Source organism: Notolabrus celidotus, chromosome 15 (genome assembly GCF_009762535.1).
Source record: "Notolabrus celidotus isolate fNotCel1 chromosome 15, fNotCel1.pri, whole genome shotgun sequence".
In the NCBI taxonomy this organism is placed as follows: Eukaryota; Metazoa; Chordata; class Actinopteri; order Labriformes; family Labridae; genus Notolabrus; species Notolabrus celidotus.
This window is the reverse complement of record NC_048286.1, coordinates 12556208-12571997: the sequence shown is the minus strand read 5'-3', so window position 1 is coordinate 12571997 and position 15790 is coordinate 12556208. Positions and strand designations below refer to the sequence as shown.

Below are 15790 nucleotides of genomic sequence, written 5' to 3'. Positions count from 1 at the left end.
CCCCAAAGTACCTTGAAAACACGTGTTCTAGTTACCTTTTTTACAGACTGAAGTGCTTTTATTTTGAAGTCCATATCCGGAAGTGTTAAGACGATATTTAAAGTGTGTGCATGGTTCACGGTGGTAGAAGTGCATGGGTCAGGTTGCTGTGTCCGGGAATTTCAGTGGTAACAGGAGGAATCTGGCAGCAGGTGAGTGTTCGTGAACTGGCTAGATAACTTCTAAGTTTAAGTAACCTTACTCTCCGGTGTGTTCACCTGTGCACGTGAGGTCAGTCTCAAAGTCTGGGTGCGAACAGGTAGTTCTTCTGCAGGGCTGCCAGCGTTTATGGTCACGTTAGCTTAAGTTACAAATCACAAAATGAGTCATTGTTTTCAACACGAGTTAATGGCATGTGTGACCAAACATTATCCATTTACTGTTGTAGAAACTGTGTACTGTAATTCGTTCCATTATTGATGCAGTTGGGACACAATAATACTAATACTTCTTAGTTTACACGTTTGCATGGCTTTGGCATCATCTTCAGTTGCAGGATTGGCATGTTAAATCTTTGAACGTAGACACTTGTTTGTTTGACAAATCCAGATTCGTGGTCACAAAATATTAACAAAAGATAAGGTGTGAATAAGTTTTTGTGTATATATAAGTTGTTTGACAGTAATTGATAACTATTTCAACATCAATTTAAGGAATAATCATTTACATCTAAAGCCACTACTGCTCAGACAAACTCAGCATTGTGAAAGCATCACTTGAGGCTTTAGGTTGTAGGGGCGATATATGCCCGCATTTTCTGTATTTGTTTTTCTACCAATGGATCAATCAATTATTAAATTAGCAGGAAAATCAAAGCTGAAAAGAATCATAACTTGCAGTCACACAAAGCTGTTCAAAGTTAGCTCCACCTCAATCAAGAGCAAAAGTGTGTCTAATTATTTTGCACCAAGCGCTTTAAAATAAATTAGTATTATTATATTTGAATACTTTTACCTAACTAACATTTTTGGGTACCTCTGCACCTGCCATGCTCCTTGTACTTGCGACTTACAGTTAAGAGGTAACCTGCATATCCTGCAGAACCTGTTCACTATGGTTCACACCCACATTTTTGTAAATCAGTTCACAGATATTCTGAAGATTGGAAACACTGAAACCCATTTTGAAATAGTTACTGTGAATCTCAATAGCCCTGCTGTTTGTAGTTTTACTACCTGAAAGGACAAAAGGATATTGAAACAAGTTCCTCCAAGTTTCAGGTCAACATGTCAGGAAATGCTGCTAAGATCAAATCCACTGATTTATACTAAGAAGATACTGCAGGTTTCTGTTGTGGCCTATTTTATACAGTCTATGGTTGTGACATGCCCAATTTCATATGACTGGTATTAAAGCATACAGTGGCATTTATTGGCCTTACAATGGTTAAAAAATAAACCATTACTATGTGTGTTTGGTGAGCAGATTCAGAGCATTTACTGCCAGTCAGAGCTACTTGATCAGCAGCTATAAAAAATAAAATTAAAAAATCATTATCTGTTTTTAAACACTACTACTTTGTTTTCTCACATTGAATAACCTCTCTCCTCTGCTTCTGTACGGAATGTCTACTCTTCAGAGAGATGTGGTGGGTGTTGTGGGTGCTTGCTGCCTTGCTGGCTCTCTTCTGCTGTCTGGATGTGTTCTACTTCCTGAAGGCCGCCGCTGTGATCCTGCGTGCCTGGTTTCAGCCTCCGATCTGGGACATCACAGCAGAGCAAACCCTCACAGGCCGGGTCACCCCCCGAGACATCGATATGTGCCACATGAACAATGCTCGCTACCTTCGGGAGTGTGACTTCAGCCGTTTCTCTCTCTACACTCGTAACGGTGTGTTCAAGGCCCTGCGAGCCCTGGGAGCTTCGATGGTCGTGGGGGCCACCACAATCAGATACCGCAGGGCTCTGTGTATAGGCGAGGGCTTTGAGCTGCGGACTCGAATCGTGACGTGGGATGACAAAGCCTTTTACCTGGAACAGAGATTTGTTTCAACAAAAGATGCATTAGTGTGTGCTGTCATGTACTGCAAGCAGAGCATCATACGCAGCAGCCCGGACAAGATCATGCAGCACTTGTGTAAGAGAAAGGTAAGAAACAGGGGTTTAAACTTGTGCAGATTTTTACTGCTGAAAGTATATCAGGACAATGACTGTATGGTGTGCTTCTTGCAGGTGGAGTGTCCTGAGTTTCCAGAGGATCTTCAGCACTGGGTGAACTTCATCTCTACCAGCAGCCAGGCCCTCAGAGCTGAGAGCGGGCTGGATAAGGACAAGTGAAGCAATGAGTGGGACATTATTTAGACCGTCTTTTTGACATTGTCTACTGTTCGTGATTACTTGACTTAAACACACGTGCCTATACTTCTGAAAACAAGACTTGCAAAAAACCATAACACTAACCTGCATTGACGCTGGAAGGACTACTACTGCAAACCACAACGTTTAGAGAGGCTAGAGAAAATAACTTCCTCAGTGAGAGGAAGTTGATTGTGCTTCCTCCTGTGATATGAAAGCAATAAAACAAGTCAATTTTGAAGTCTTGTTGGTGCACTTTGTATCTCTCACTAAAAATTTAAGGTAAATATTTTTATTACTAGTTTAAAGGAACTGTTGCATTAAAGACAAATATTCCAATAAAGCGCATCAAAGAAGAAGACATGGACATGATAGCCCATGATACAATAAAAAAAAAAAAAAAAAAAAAAGCAACTGGTTAAGTGGCACAAATACATTTTCCCATCTATATAATTACATTTTTTTAAATGTAATTTCTAATATGTGTAGACTTAACCTTACTGGTTGCAGTGTTTTCATGGGCCATGTATACATGTCACATGGCACAAATACATTTTCCCATCTATATAATTACATTTTTTTAAATGTAATTTCTAATATGTGTAGACTTAACCTTACTGGTTGCAGTGTTTTCATGGGCCATGTATACATGTCATATTCAGTGCTTGGCAGAATTACATCTTGATGCAATTTTGTGGTTCATGTTAGCAAAATATGGTAATATGGAGTTCAACTCTGAGTCCTGCCACATCCAGAATCACTCAGATTATACTGCTATTGTGGTGTGTATCGCAATGGACAGGAATCTGAATACAGGGATCTGACAAAAGCCTTCAGTGACTGGAGTCACAAAAACTGCCTCCTACTGAACTCCTCAAAGTCAAAGGAAATGATAGTAGATTTCCAAATATCCAGGCTCTGCCATCAGCTGGTTAACATTCAAGGGGTGGAAATCGAGGTGGTGCCAACCTACAACTATCTAGGTTTACACCTGGACAACATGTTCAACTGTTCCCTCAACACAGATTCACTCTACAGGAAGGGGCAGAGCCATAAGCGGAGCGACTGTGGGGGCAGAGGGTGCGGCCGCCCCAGGGCCCACGTTCAGCAGGGGCCCCCTACTGAGCTACTTCTTTGACAGGACCAGAACAGCTGATGTCTGTCCCTGTCCACAGTCTATGTTGTAATTAAAAAAACATTCACACACACATCTATTTTCAATTTAAAGCAACCTCTCGTTGTTGTCCAGTTACAGTTTTTCTCAATTGTTTACACACAAATACTGGTACTTGAGACACAATGACCACAACATGTAACCTGTGCACAAACCCCCTGAACCAATTCTTTGAAACTACAAGCACAGTTCCTGCTTTACACTCAAATTGCAATTCTAAAACACACTTTTTTCAAAACACTACACACAATTCTCTGCATTTGGCACAATTTTCATGAAGAAAATCTCTTGTTTTTACAAGGAACACACTGTCATTCAAAATCTAAAGTTAATTGCCCTACTATGCACACTGACTCATCACATGGGCAAAAACCTGTCCCACAGTTTTACAATTAGCAATCAGAGCTATATTTCCCCTGCTGCTTGGCTAGGGAAAACATTGCTTGTGATGTGGATGAGGTGCTGTGGCCAGACCAAAACAGAAGAGAGGATGTAAGGCAAGGCAGCTTTATTTGTATAGCGCATTTCATACACGAGGGCGACTCAATGTGCTTTACATTGAAACATTAAAAGCATTGGAGACATTCAGACAGGCAAGCATAGTAGTAGCATAGTTTTTTAAAATTTTTTTTTTTTACTGCAACTGTATACAGTAAATTCTTCTGTTGTTTTGTATGTAGACCACTGTATGTGCAACTTTGTGTTGGTTGGGATGTTCACTTTGTACACTGTTTTTTTTGGGGGGGGAAATAAAACATATTTGTTATCGTTTATTTGTGTGTTTTGAGTATAAAAACAATATTCTAAAATATTTTACAACACACTTCTGTATGTACTGTCTGTCTGTAGTAAGTGTAACACTGAACAGAAAAAGGCCTAAGTCATTATGATGAATGGAGACGAAGTGTTTTCAATTCATCCTAGTGTTTTACATTGAGCACATCATTGTTCAACTGGTTCTTATAAAGGTCTATTTATGTGGTGGCTTGTGTGAGTCATTTGAAAACAAAATACTATTTTGAGAAGAAGTAACATTGTTTTGAAAGTAAAGTTTAATTTTGCAGGAGAACTGAGGGGTTTTGCCCATTGTGTGTGTGTTTTTTGATTTGTGTGACTAGTTCTGAGAATGAGGCATGCTTTCAGAAAATGTGTGTAAACGATGGAGAAAAACTGTAACTTTGGAATTTTGAATGACAGTGTGTTCCTTGTGAAAACGAGATATTTTCTTCATGAAAAGTGTGCCAACTGCAGAGAATTGTGTGTAGTGTTTTGAAAAAAGTGTGTTTTAGAACTGCAATTTGTGTGTAAAGCAGGAATTGTGATTGTAGTTTAGCAGAATTGGTTCAGGGGGTTAGTGCATGGGTAACATGTTGTGGTCATTGTGTCTCAAGTACCAATATTTGTGTGTAAACAATTGATAAAACTGTAATAAAATGGTGACTTTGAGAAATGGAGGAAAAGGGGACCGTAAGACTCACTTAGCCCAGAAGGTGTCGCTGTGTGTCCACAGAGTACGCCCTCCATCGTTGAGCCTCGTAGAAGAAGAAGAACAGGCAGCTTCTCGTGAGGTCACAAACCCGGAAGTCATGCCCGTCGTTCATTCTACCGGTTACTTCTAAGTTAACCGCATCTCATGGTAGCGTTATCCTCTGGACGCACAGTAAGTTCTGCAGACACAGACACAATGAATAACCCTTTCTTACCAGTGGTTTGACTTTAATGTAAGACGGAGAGGGTTTTAAAGACAGTCGCTTTGCCTGTGTACAATATGTTTTTTTAATTTTGCCAAGGCCACCAGCTGCTTGTGGCTAGCAGCTAAGCTAACAGATTTGGCTGTCACAGCAGTCGCGCCTCGTTCATTTGAATGCAGCAGCGTTTAGCTCTTCGGTCCTCTCAAGGTTGAAAAAGATGGTCTTAGGAGCAGACTGCTTCCGTATGTTTGCTTTTATAACATGTCCGCTAGAGAAAAGACAATCAATTCACGTTTATGTGTTAACATACACTGACATTGAAGAGGTCAAAGCAGCATTTTATATCATACTGAGTGTGGATATGAATTAGAAAACCTCCAAACTACTTAACCCTCCTGTTATGCTGTGATTAAAATGGACTCTTTTTAAGGTCTATTTTAGCCAATATGTGCCTTCCAAAACAGCTAAATGCAGCATAAAAATCTGGGCAGCATGTGACAGAAGAGGTGTCGTGTTAATTGATTAACATCACTTCATAAAAATAAAAAAATGAACAATTTAAAATGAAATTAACAAAAATGTATGTCATGTAAAACTATTTTATTTATATTTAGGGCTACCCAATGTACATTAAAAACAGTTTTAACATGAATTCTAATGAAAAACGAGTGAGTTATCCTCATTGAACCATGATCTGTGAGAAATAAAGAACCACAATGTGCTCAATCTTGATTTAAATGGTTAGAAATGGAGTTAAAAATTAGATTTAAAAAATTGTGTATTGGGATTTTTTGGGGTTCTGACACTTTTGGATAATTGAATATGCCCCGGGTCAAATTGACCCAGGAACATTATTGCTGTTCCAGAGAAACGAATATGACAGGAGGGTTAATGCTGTGAGTATCTGTTTAAATTGATTGAAAAGTAAAGAGTCTTTCTCTTAGAGTCACATGGGATCTCTCTTTGTAGTGTGTAACACATTATTTATCCTTCAATAAAATGAACCAGGATGGCTCTTATCACTTACACTTGGTCTGTCGTTCCAGAGAGATGCTGCTGCTGGTGCTGGGTGCCCTCCTCCTGCTCTTCTGCACTCTGGATGTGTGGTACTTCCTACGTGGGGCCCAGGTGTTCGTAGAGGCATGGTTCCAACCCCGGATATGGGACATGCTTGCTGAGCAAACCATTGAAGGCATGGTCCTCCCCCATGATTTGGACTATATGGGCCACATGAACAACTCCCGATATCTCAGGGAGTGTGACTTTGCGCGCTTTCACCATTACATGCGAAATGGGCTGTTCATGGCCTCACGCAAACTGGGGGCCAAGATGGTGGTAGGGGCCTCCACTATACGATACCGGCGCTCCCTGGCTTTCCGAGAGGCCTTTGAGATTCGGACCAAAGTAATAGGATGGGATGAGAAGGCTTTTTACTTGGAGCAGCGCTTTGTGTCCAAGAGAGATGGTTTCGTGTCTGCGGTCATGCTCTGCAGGCAAAACGTGGTTAGCTGCAGCCCGGAGACAATCATTGAATATGTCTGCAAAAGGAAGGTGAGTATTTACCAGAGATGGAGGAAAGCACTGGTATGACTGTGTTTGTGTAATCGAGCATTATGCAGACTTTTATCTCTGTTAGTTGATAAGAAAAATTGAAAACAGTCATTATAATCTGGTGATGAACCCCAAGGTAATATCAGAGTTACTGTATTTCATAAACAACACAAAAAATGTCCATTTACTATTGAACAAGAATAAGAAAAACAGCAGGCCTTCGACATTAAAAAGCCACAACTACAGCGTGTGTTATTTTTGTCTGAGAAATAACTGCAGGATAAATGGCTGTGATATCTGTGTCATTTTTTCTCTGATTATTTGATAATGCAGCGAAAATATGTCCATCAGAATTTCAGAAAACCAAGCCGATGTCTTAAGATTTATGTAATACTATGATCCAAAATCCAAAGTTTTCTATGACATGAGATGAAAAAAATGTGTCCAATTTGGGAGGCTACCGCATTGAAATTTCAACATTTTATAAAATAGACCAATCCTGGATGCTGGTAAAAACTCCTTTCATTTAACTAGTTGTCTCAGCTCCAGACTGTGTCTTTGTTCCACTTTAACCTTATTGCTGTTCTGCGTTTGTTTGCAGATCGAGTGCCCCGAGTTTCCCGAGGACCTCAAACACTGGATCAGCTACATCTCAGCCAGCAGCCAGGCCCTGAGAGCCGAGAGCGGCCTGGAAGAGAAGAACAAGTGAAGCCGCACCGTGACACCGTGTATCATGAGTGTAGACCCACATATCATTTGCATTGCACGCACACATAGGAATGAAATACATACTCACACACAAACAGTTACAACATTGTAGAGAGTTTTTAGTTGACTTACCAGATTCCATTTATCTCAGTCTTACCTGCTGTGTATTTTTGTATGACGTGAACAGAAATACTGAACTTGGGACCGCTGGATATGAAAACTTGAACTTTGAGGTATTCCATTGTTTTGAAATGCACATACTATACGCACTGGGATCATTTTGAAAGTTTTTCTCTCTGAAGAAAGTGATACAATAACCTAGTTTTATCTGTGCAGCTTATTCAGCACTTGACTGCGAACAGACTGGCTTTCATTCTCATTTAGCAAACCGATCGACTTCTGATCCGCATGTAGAGCAAAAGTTAATCCTTCACTGACATCAATGCATGCCGAAAAACAAACAGAGGAATATTTTTGTGCCTGTTTACTTGATTAGCCGTAGCTTCCACTTAGACTCTCATGAATTATAACTTTCTAAGGAAAAAAAGTAGGCGTGTTGCAATACTTGAATGAATATCATGAATATGTTCTGACTACTTTTTTGATCTTCCCATCAGCATTTTGCACAAAGAAACCCACTGAAATCCTATCAACAATCTGAAAGGGATTATTTGATTTTAAGGGATCCTTTTATCAGTTCTTTTACTGACTCAATGATTCTTGCATTTAAAAGGGAGGCTTCTGGATTAGATTTGCATGTACTTTTTAGAGAAAGTCCTTGACTCCAGACATGAGAGGAAAATGCTAATAAGAGGAAGCTGGATACTGTTTTAAATCTTCAACGCACAATAAATGCTAATGCTAGGAATGATGTAATATGAAAGCCTTTTTGATCTAGAACCTTCCCTTTGATACTTTAAAGCTTTAGTTTATGACCAAAGTAATGTATTGTTCTGTTTGAAGATGGAAAAGAAATCAACTCATAAACATGTGTCTTTCCTGTCATGTGTGTTTGAATGATACTTACATAAACAATCCTGTTCAGTTATTTTTGTTTGCTGACAGCCGATGTCCTTTTGTTTTCCACATAAGTTATTTATGTTTTATTGAAAAGGTTTAATGTAACATGTTATTTATTGTGTCTGTTAATTATTTAAAGGCATTTTCAATTAAAAATGCATTAGAAACTATGGTTCAGTAGTGCTTTTGTGTCTAAGTGCTTGTGAGTCTGTTTGTTGTCATCCTGATGAGCAGTATAGTACTTTGCAGCTCAGTGATGCTAAGTACAATTATTCTGAAAGTTTGTTTCAGGCTGTTGAGAAACTAAAAGCAGGGTTCCCACGCGTCCTGGAAAACCTGGAAAACAGTTGACCAGTTTTCCAGTATTGGAAAACACCTGAAAAATGTTGGAAAAGTAAAATGTCCTGGAAAATCACATATAGTCCTGGAAAATTTTTCCAACATGACTGCGTGTGACCTGACCCTATTAAAAATACACATCCCCATTCATTGAAAGTTGAGTGCACGCTGTGCTGGAAAAGCAGGGTTCCCACGCGTCCTGGAAAACCTGGAAAACAGTTGACCAGTTTTCCAATACTGGAAAACACCTGGAAAATGGGAGAAAAAGTCAGATGTCCTGGAAAATCACATATAGTCCTGGAAAATTATTCCAACATGGCTGCGTTTGACCTGACCCTATTAACAAAACACATCCCCATTCATTGAAAGTTGAGTGCACGCTGTGCTGGAAAAGACAGCGACACTGCACAACTTTTTTCACATCTTTTCTCCTTCACTTCATAATCATGCATTCACAGAGAAGGGGGGTATATTGTCTAGTTTTATGGTACATTTGGCTCAATTACTGTACTCTAGCTCAATTGTTCTCAAAGTGGGGTCCTGGGACCCCTGGGGGTTTGCGAACCATAGCCGGGGGGGTCCGTGAAATAATTTGAATACATTTCTAATACATTTCTAATAAATTATAAAATTGTGCTGTGTCATTACAAAACAGCATACACCATTGTTATGATACCATTTGGTGGCTCGAAGGGATATGTGAGTCTTGCTACTGTTAATTTTCTGAAAGCGTTTAAGATCAATTACTTGAAAAGTATAAATGCTGTCATGTTGAGAATGAAATGACCCTCTGTTTTAAAGTATACAAGTGGTATTTACTTGATTCAAATTGAAGTGTTATCTGTTTATCACTATGGTACATGTCTGAAGTATTTACATTTATACGTTTTACAATACAAATAGTTCCAAGGGCAACTAAGAGTGCAAATGGTAGTAAGCATGTGTTTTAGTGATGGGAAGTTGGGCTCTTTTCAGAGAGCTGGCTCTTTTGACTCAACCCCCAAAGAAGAGCCGGCTCTTTCGACTCCCGAACGGCTCTTAATTTAGGATCTTTTGTAGACGTATATTTTACCTTAATTTTGCAAAAAAAACTTATGGTTTGTGTTGAAAACCCTTTTACGTACGGTGTTTTTATGAGAAGCCTTATAATTGTCCAATTGTGTGCATTTATTTTGTTAGAAAATCATTATCACTCTGATCCTAGGTTTATGATTAGGGTTAGGAATTTGATTAGGTTTAGGGTTGGGGTTAGGGTTAGGGTTGTGATTAGGGTTAGGGTTGGGGTTAGGGTTAGGGTTGTGATTAGGATTAGGGTTGTGATTAGGGTTAGGGTTGTGATTAGGGTTAGGGTTGTGTTTAGGGTTTGGGTTGTAATTAGGGTTAGGGTTGTGATTAGGGTTAGGGTTGTGATTAGGGTTAGGGTTGTGATTAGGGTTTGGGTTCTGATTAGGGTTAGGGTTGTGATTGGGGATAGGGTTAGGGTTGTGATTAGGGTTAGGGTTAGGGTTGTGATTAGGGTTTGGGTTAGGGTTTTGATTAGGGTTAGGGTTATGAATAGGGTTATGGTTGTGATTAGGGTTATGGTTAGGGTTTTGATTAGGGATAGGGTTAGGGTTGTGATTAGGGTTAGGGTTGTGATTAGGTTAGGGTTGTGATAAGGGTTAGGGGTTAGGGTTGTGATTAGGGTTAGGGGTTAGGGTTGTGATTAGGGTTAGGGTTATGGTTAGGGTTGTGTTTAGGGTTAGGGTTATGGTTGTGATTAGGGTCAGGGTTAGGGTTGTGATTAGGGATAGGGTTAGGGTTGTGATTAGGGTTTGGGTTATGATTAGGGTTAGGGTTAGGATTAGGGTCAGGGTCAGGGTTAGGGTTATGATTATGATTAGGGTTAGGGTTAAGGTTAGGGTTGTGATTAGGGTTAGGGTTATGATTATGATTAGGGTTAGGGTTAGGGTTGTGATTAGGGTTAGGGTTAGGATTAGGATTAGGGTTAGGGTTGTGTTTAGGGTTAGGGTTAGGTTTGTGATTAGGGTCAGGGTTAGGGTTGTGATTAGGGATAGGGTTAGGGTTGTGATTAGGGTTTGGGTTATGATTAGGGTTAGGATTAGGGTCAGGGTCAGGGTTAGGGTTATGATTATGATTAGGGTTAGGGTTAAGGTTAGGGTTGTGATTAGGGTTAGGGTTGTGATTAGGATTAGGGTTAGGTTTAGGGTTAGGGTTAGGGTTAGGATTATGTTTAGGGTTACGGTTGTGACAAGGGCTGGGGTTGTGTTTAGGGTTATGGTTAGGGTTGTGATTAGGGTTAGGGTTAGGTTTGTGATTAGGGATAGGGTTAGGGTTGTGTTTAGGGTTAGGGTTATGGTTAGGGTTAGGGTTGTGATTAGGGTTAGGGTTTGGGTTTGGGTTAGGGTTGTGATTAGAGTTAGGGTTAGGGTTGTGATTAGGGATGGGGTTAGGGTCGTGATTAGGGTTAGGGTTAGGGTTATGATTAGGGTTAGGGTTAGGGTTGTTATTAGGGTTAGGGTTTGGGTTTGGGTTAGGGTTGTGGTTAGGGTTAGGGTTGTGTTTAGGGTTAGGGTTGTGATTAGGGTTAGGGTTGTGATTAGGGTTAGGGAAAGGGTTAAGGTTATGATTAGGGTTAGGGTTGTGGTTAGGGATTGGGGTAGGGTTGTGATTAGGGTTAGGGATAGGGTTATGATTAGGATTAGGGTTGTGATTAGGGTTAGGATTAGGGTTAGGCATAGGGTTAGGGTTAGGATTTGATTATGATTAGGGTTAGGGTTATGATTAGGGTTAGGGTTAGGATTAGGGTCAGGGTTAGGGTTATGATTATGATTAGGGTTAGGGTTAGGATTAGGGTTGTGATTAGGGTTAGGGTTAGGGTTGTGATAAGGGTTAGGGTTAGGGTTGTGATCAGGGTTAGGGTTGTTATTAGGGATAGGGTTATGGTTAGGGTTATGATTAGGATTAGGGTTAAGATTAGGGTTAGGATTAGGGTTAGGCATAGGGTTAGGGTTAGGATTTGATTATGATTAGGGTTAGGGTTAGGATTAGGGTCAGGGTTAGGGTTAGGATTAGGATTAGGGTTAGGGTTGTGATTAGGGTTAGGATTAGGGTTAGGTTTAGGGTTAGGGTTAGGATTATGATTATGGTTAGGGTTGTGATTAGGGTAAGGGTTGTGTTTAGGGTTAGGGTTAGGGTTAGGGTTATGTTTAGGGATAGGGTTAGGGTTATGATTAGGGTTAGGGTTAGGATTAGGGTCAGGGTCAGGGTTATGATTATGATTATGGTTAGGGTTAGGAGTAGGTTAGGGTTGTGATTAGGGTTAGGATTAGGATAAGGGTTAAGGTTGTGATTAGATTTAGGGTTAGGGTAAGGTTTAGGGTTAGGGTTAGGTTTAGGGTTAAGGTTCTGATTAGGGTTGGGGTTGGGGTTGTGATTAGGGTTAGGGTTAGGATTAAGATTAGGGTTGTGATTAGGGTTAGGATTAGGGTTAGGGTTGTGATTAGGGTTAGGGTTAGGGTTAGGGTTAGGACTAGGGTTAGGATTAGGGTTAGGGTTAAGATTAGGGTTGTGATTAGGGTTAGGATTAGGGTTAGGGTTGTGATTAGGGTTAGGGTTAGGGTTAGAGTTAGGGTTGTGATTAGGGTTAGGGTTAGGATTAGAGTTAGGGTTGTGATTAAGGTTAGGGTTAGGATTAGGATTAGGGTTAGGGTTAGGTTTGTGATTACGGTTAGGGTTAGGATTAGGATTAGGGTTAGGGTTGTGATTAGGGCTAGGGTTATGATTAGGGTTAGGTTTAGGGTTAGGAATATGATTAGGGTTAGGGTTGTGATTAGGGTTAGGATTAGGATTAGGGTTAGGGTTAGGGTTGTGATTAGGGTTAGGGTTAGGGTTAGGGTTAGGATTAGGGTTAGGGTTAGGGTTGTGATTAGGGTTGTGATTATGATTAGGGTTAGGGTAAGGATTAGGGTTAGGATTAGGGTTAGGGTTAGGGTTGTGATTAGGGTTAGGGTTAGGGTTATGATTATGAGGGTTAGGGTTAGGGTTAGGGTTAGGGTTAGGATTAGGGTTAGGATTAGAACCAGAACTAAATTTAAGCATACAGAACCAGAATCAAACTCATGCAAACAGAACCAGAATCAAACTCAACCAGAACCAAACCAGAACTGAACCAGATCCAAACCAGAACCGAACCAGAACCCTAACAGAACTGAACCAGAACCGTACCAGAACTGAACCAGAACCGAACCGGAACCGAACCAGAACCGTACCAGAAACGTACCAGAACACTACCAGAACCCTACCAGAACCGAACCAGAACCGAACCAGAACCGAACCAGAAACGTACCAGAACTGTACCAGAACCGAACCAGACTTGAACCAGAACCGAACCAGAACCGAACCAGAACCGAACCAGAACCGAACCTGATCCGAATTACAACCGAACCAGAAACGTACCAGAACTGAACCAGAACCGCAACGGAACCGAACCGAACCAGAACCATACCAGAAACGAACCAGAACCGAACCAGAACTGAACCAAAACCAGAAAATGTGGAAATGTCCTGGAAAATGATCTCTGGAAAAGAGTGGGAACCCTGTAAAACATATTTACTCTCTACTAACATCTTTAGGAGATTACACAACAAACAAACAGATACTCTTTAAACATTTTGTGTGAGACTGTAATGTCTAGGTCAAAGAATTTCTTCTCTTTGTAGTGAAGTTTTGGTCAAACTGGTCTCAGTTCCCTGTGGCGTTCCTTTGGGTGAAGTAAAGTTAAACGGGGTTTTCAGTGTGTAGTGCAGGTTTGTCAACTGAGTTAGAATATGTACATATGTATAAGTGCAATCATAGGTTCTTTACTATCACTATGCAATTTTTAAAGTGTACTTTAGTAGTGAAGGTTTTCACTACACATCTATCTGACAGCTGTAGTAAGGGTATGTGTAAGAATATTTTCAACTTAAAACATAATAGTTTAAAAAAGCAACCAAAAGGTGTGTGTACTAGTTCATTTAAATGCTTACCACTTGCTGATGTACCAGTCACACTGATGTATTAATCTTGTAAAATTTAATCTAACAGACAGAACTACCACAAGCATGAGACAACCCGCTCTTTTTACTGTTCATTAAAAGTGCCACTTCTTCAAATTTTAACTGTACACTAACTTGGAGGATGAAGTTCACTATTTACCCTGTGTTTTATCCTTTAAAGAAATATAACTTTCATGTTTTGCATCGTCATTATTAGAAAATTATGAATTGCGTATTTGTGCTTGTTTTTGCTAACCAGATTGATTATTGTTCTTGGTTTCATTCAGTCAAAAAAAAAAATTACAGTCACACATTTCTTAAAAGTTACATAAAAGTATCTGCGCTTAAGTAATTGAATTAGGGTACACATCTTTATTCTGATGCCCACATTTATTTTGATGCCTCTGCTGCATCATTTTTGAGTTAATTTTAACAAAAAAATCCCACCTACCAGAAATAATCCAAATGTCTTGCTAGTACTATGTCTTATTGTTTAGAATTTGAAGTTCAGAGTGCTTCTGTTTTACCGAAGCTGCTTGAATGGTGTAAGACAAAAGTGACTTCTTTGTTTTTTTACTCATATTTTCTTTGCTTTACTTGATGAGGTTACATCAAAATAAACACATTATATAAACTTTGGTGTAAGTTAACAAAAGTCAGTTTAGCCTCCTTTCAAATAGTCCACTCTCTTCTGACTTTTTGATGGGTTATAAAGGCAGTCCACTTTTTCCATTTTCCTTGGCAGGCAGGTTGTTGAAGTCTTAAATTGTGTGTTAAGTTCTCCATATTGTGTAGTTTTTCCACAATGTCCAACCAGTTTCTCTTGTTATAGCTTTCTTTGATGCCAACAATAGTATTCCAGCCAGGAATCTGTCCTTGCTTTGTATATTTTCCTATGTTAAATTTCCCAGATACAGCACTTTACACGTCTTAGAAAGTTCATAACCTCAAATTGCTATCATTCCTTTCCACGCTTCACCCCAGTACTCAGTCATTTTTACACATTGCCAAAAACATTAGCGTGATGAACATCATGCTCACCACACTGTCTTCAGCAAGGCTGTGGGACAGGTGAGAATTTTTGGTGGGATGAAATAAGATTCAATAAGAGATTAAATAAGATAAACATATACATACAGAAGACAGGACAACAATACAATACAAATAAAGTAAATACACTTATGACAACAACAATTACGTATATATAAAGTAAATACACTCATAACAACAAAAAAACAAACAAAAACAAAACTTTTACAGAAATATGTAAATATTTGTTTACCTAGGAGTCTCAGGGAAAAAGGTATGGGGCGCCTTTTGTAAAGTTGTGCACACTGAATATTTAGCTGGTATGCGGCAGTGTGAATTTGCATATCAGCTAAATATTTAGGATCGCAGAGCAACATTTAACATTAGATTCAACATTTAACATTTATATTAACATTTATATTTCTATTTAATATTTAGAATTATATTTAAGATTTAGATATATATTTAACATTTAGATTTATCGTTGAACATTTTGATATATATTTAAGATGTAGATATATTTTATATTTTATATTTTATATATATATATATATATATATGTATATATATATATATATATATATATATATATATATATATATATATATATATATATATATATATATAATATTTTTATATTTAGCATTTGGAAATAACAACATTTTTACTCAATATATTTTTCACAAGAAATTTAATGTGAAGAAGATCACAAATATTCCACTAAATGTGATCTTAAAGTGACTTTTAAAAATTCACTCTACATTGTTATAAGGTTTTGGAGCTAAATGTGGAGAAATGTTGCTGTTATTTTCACTGTGCACAACTTTACAACCGGCGCCCCATAAAATGGTGTTATAATAGTTTATGAATTTGATGCATTTTTTGTCATTGACTAAAATAAATTAT

At 39.0% G+C, this 15790-nt stretch overlaps 2 protein-coding genes across 2 annotated transcripts; both read left to right on the top strand.

The window, feature by feature from the left end:
• The first annotated feature begins 59 nt into the window (after positions 1-59).
• them6 (thioesterase superfamily member 6) lies at positions 60-2574 on the top strand. The gene is made up of 3 exons (XM_034702547.1): positions 60-191; positions 1619-2126; positions 2211-2574. The coding sequence occupies exons 2-3, from the start codon at positions 1623-1625 to the stop codon at positions 2313-2315; spliced, it is 609 nt and encodes a 202-aa protein (XP_034558438.1). The 5' UTR covers positions 60-191; positions 1619-1622; the 3' UTR covers positions 2316-2574.
• A 2460-nt stretch (positions 2575-5034) lies between these two features.
• si:ch73-52e5.2 (protein THEM6) lies at positions 5035-8505 on the top strand. The gene is made up of 3 exons (XM_034703413.1): positions 5035-5167; positions 6245-6749; positions 7351-8505. The coding sequence occupies exons 2-3, from the start codon at positions 6249-6251 to the stop codon at positions 7456-7458; spliced, it is 609 nt and encodes a 202-aa protein (XP_034559304.1). The 5' UTR covers positions 5035-5167; positions 6245-6248; the 3' UTR covers positions 7459-8505.
• The last annotated feature ends 7285 nt before the right edge of the window (positions 8506-15790 follow it).

Excerpts from the sequence above, each read along its gene's own strand:
- them6 (XM_034702547.1), top strand. The coding sequence starts at position 1,623 with ATGTGGTGGGTGTTGTGGGTGCTTGCTGCCTTGCTGGCTCTCTTCTGC. Across the intron at positions 2,127-2,210 it reads AGCACTTGTGTAAGAGAAAG|GTGGAGTGTCCTGAGTTTCC; the intron begins GTAAGAAACAGG and ends TGCTTCTTGCAG.
- si:ch73-52e5.2 (XM_034703413.1), top strand. The coding sequence starts at position 6,249 with ATGCTGCTGCTGGTGCTGGGTGCCCTCCTCCTGCTCTTCTGCACTCTG. Across the intron at positions 6,750-7,350 it reads AATATGTCTGCAAAAGGAAG|ATCGAGTGCCCCGAGTTTCC; the intron begins GTGAGTATTTAC and ends GTTTGTTTGCAG.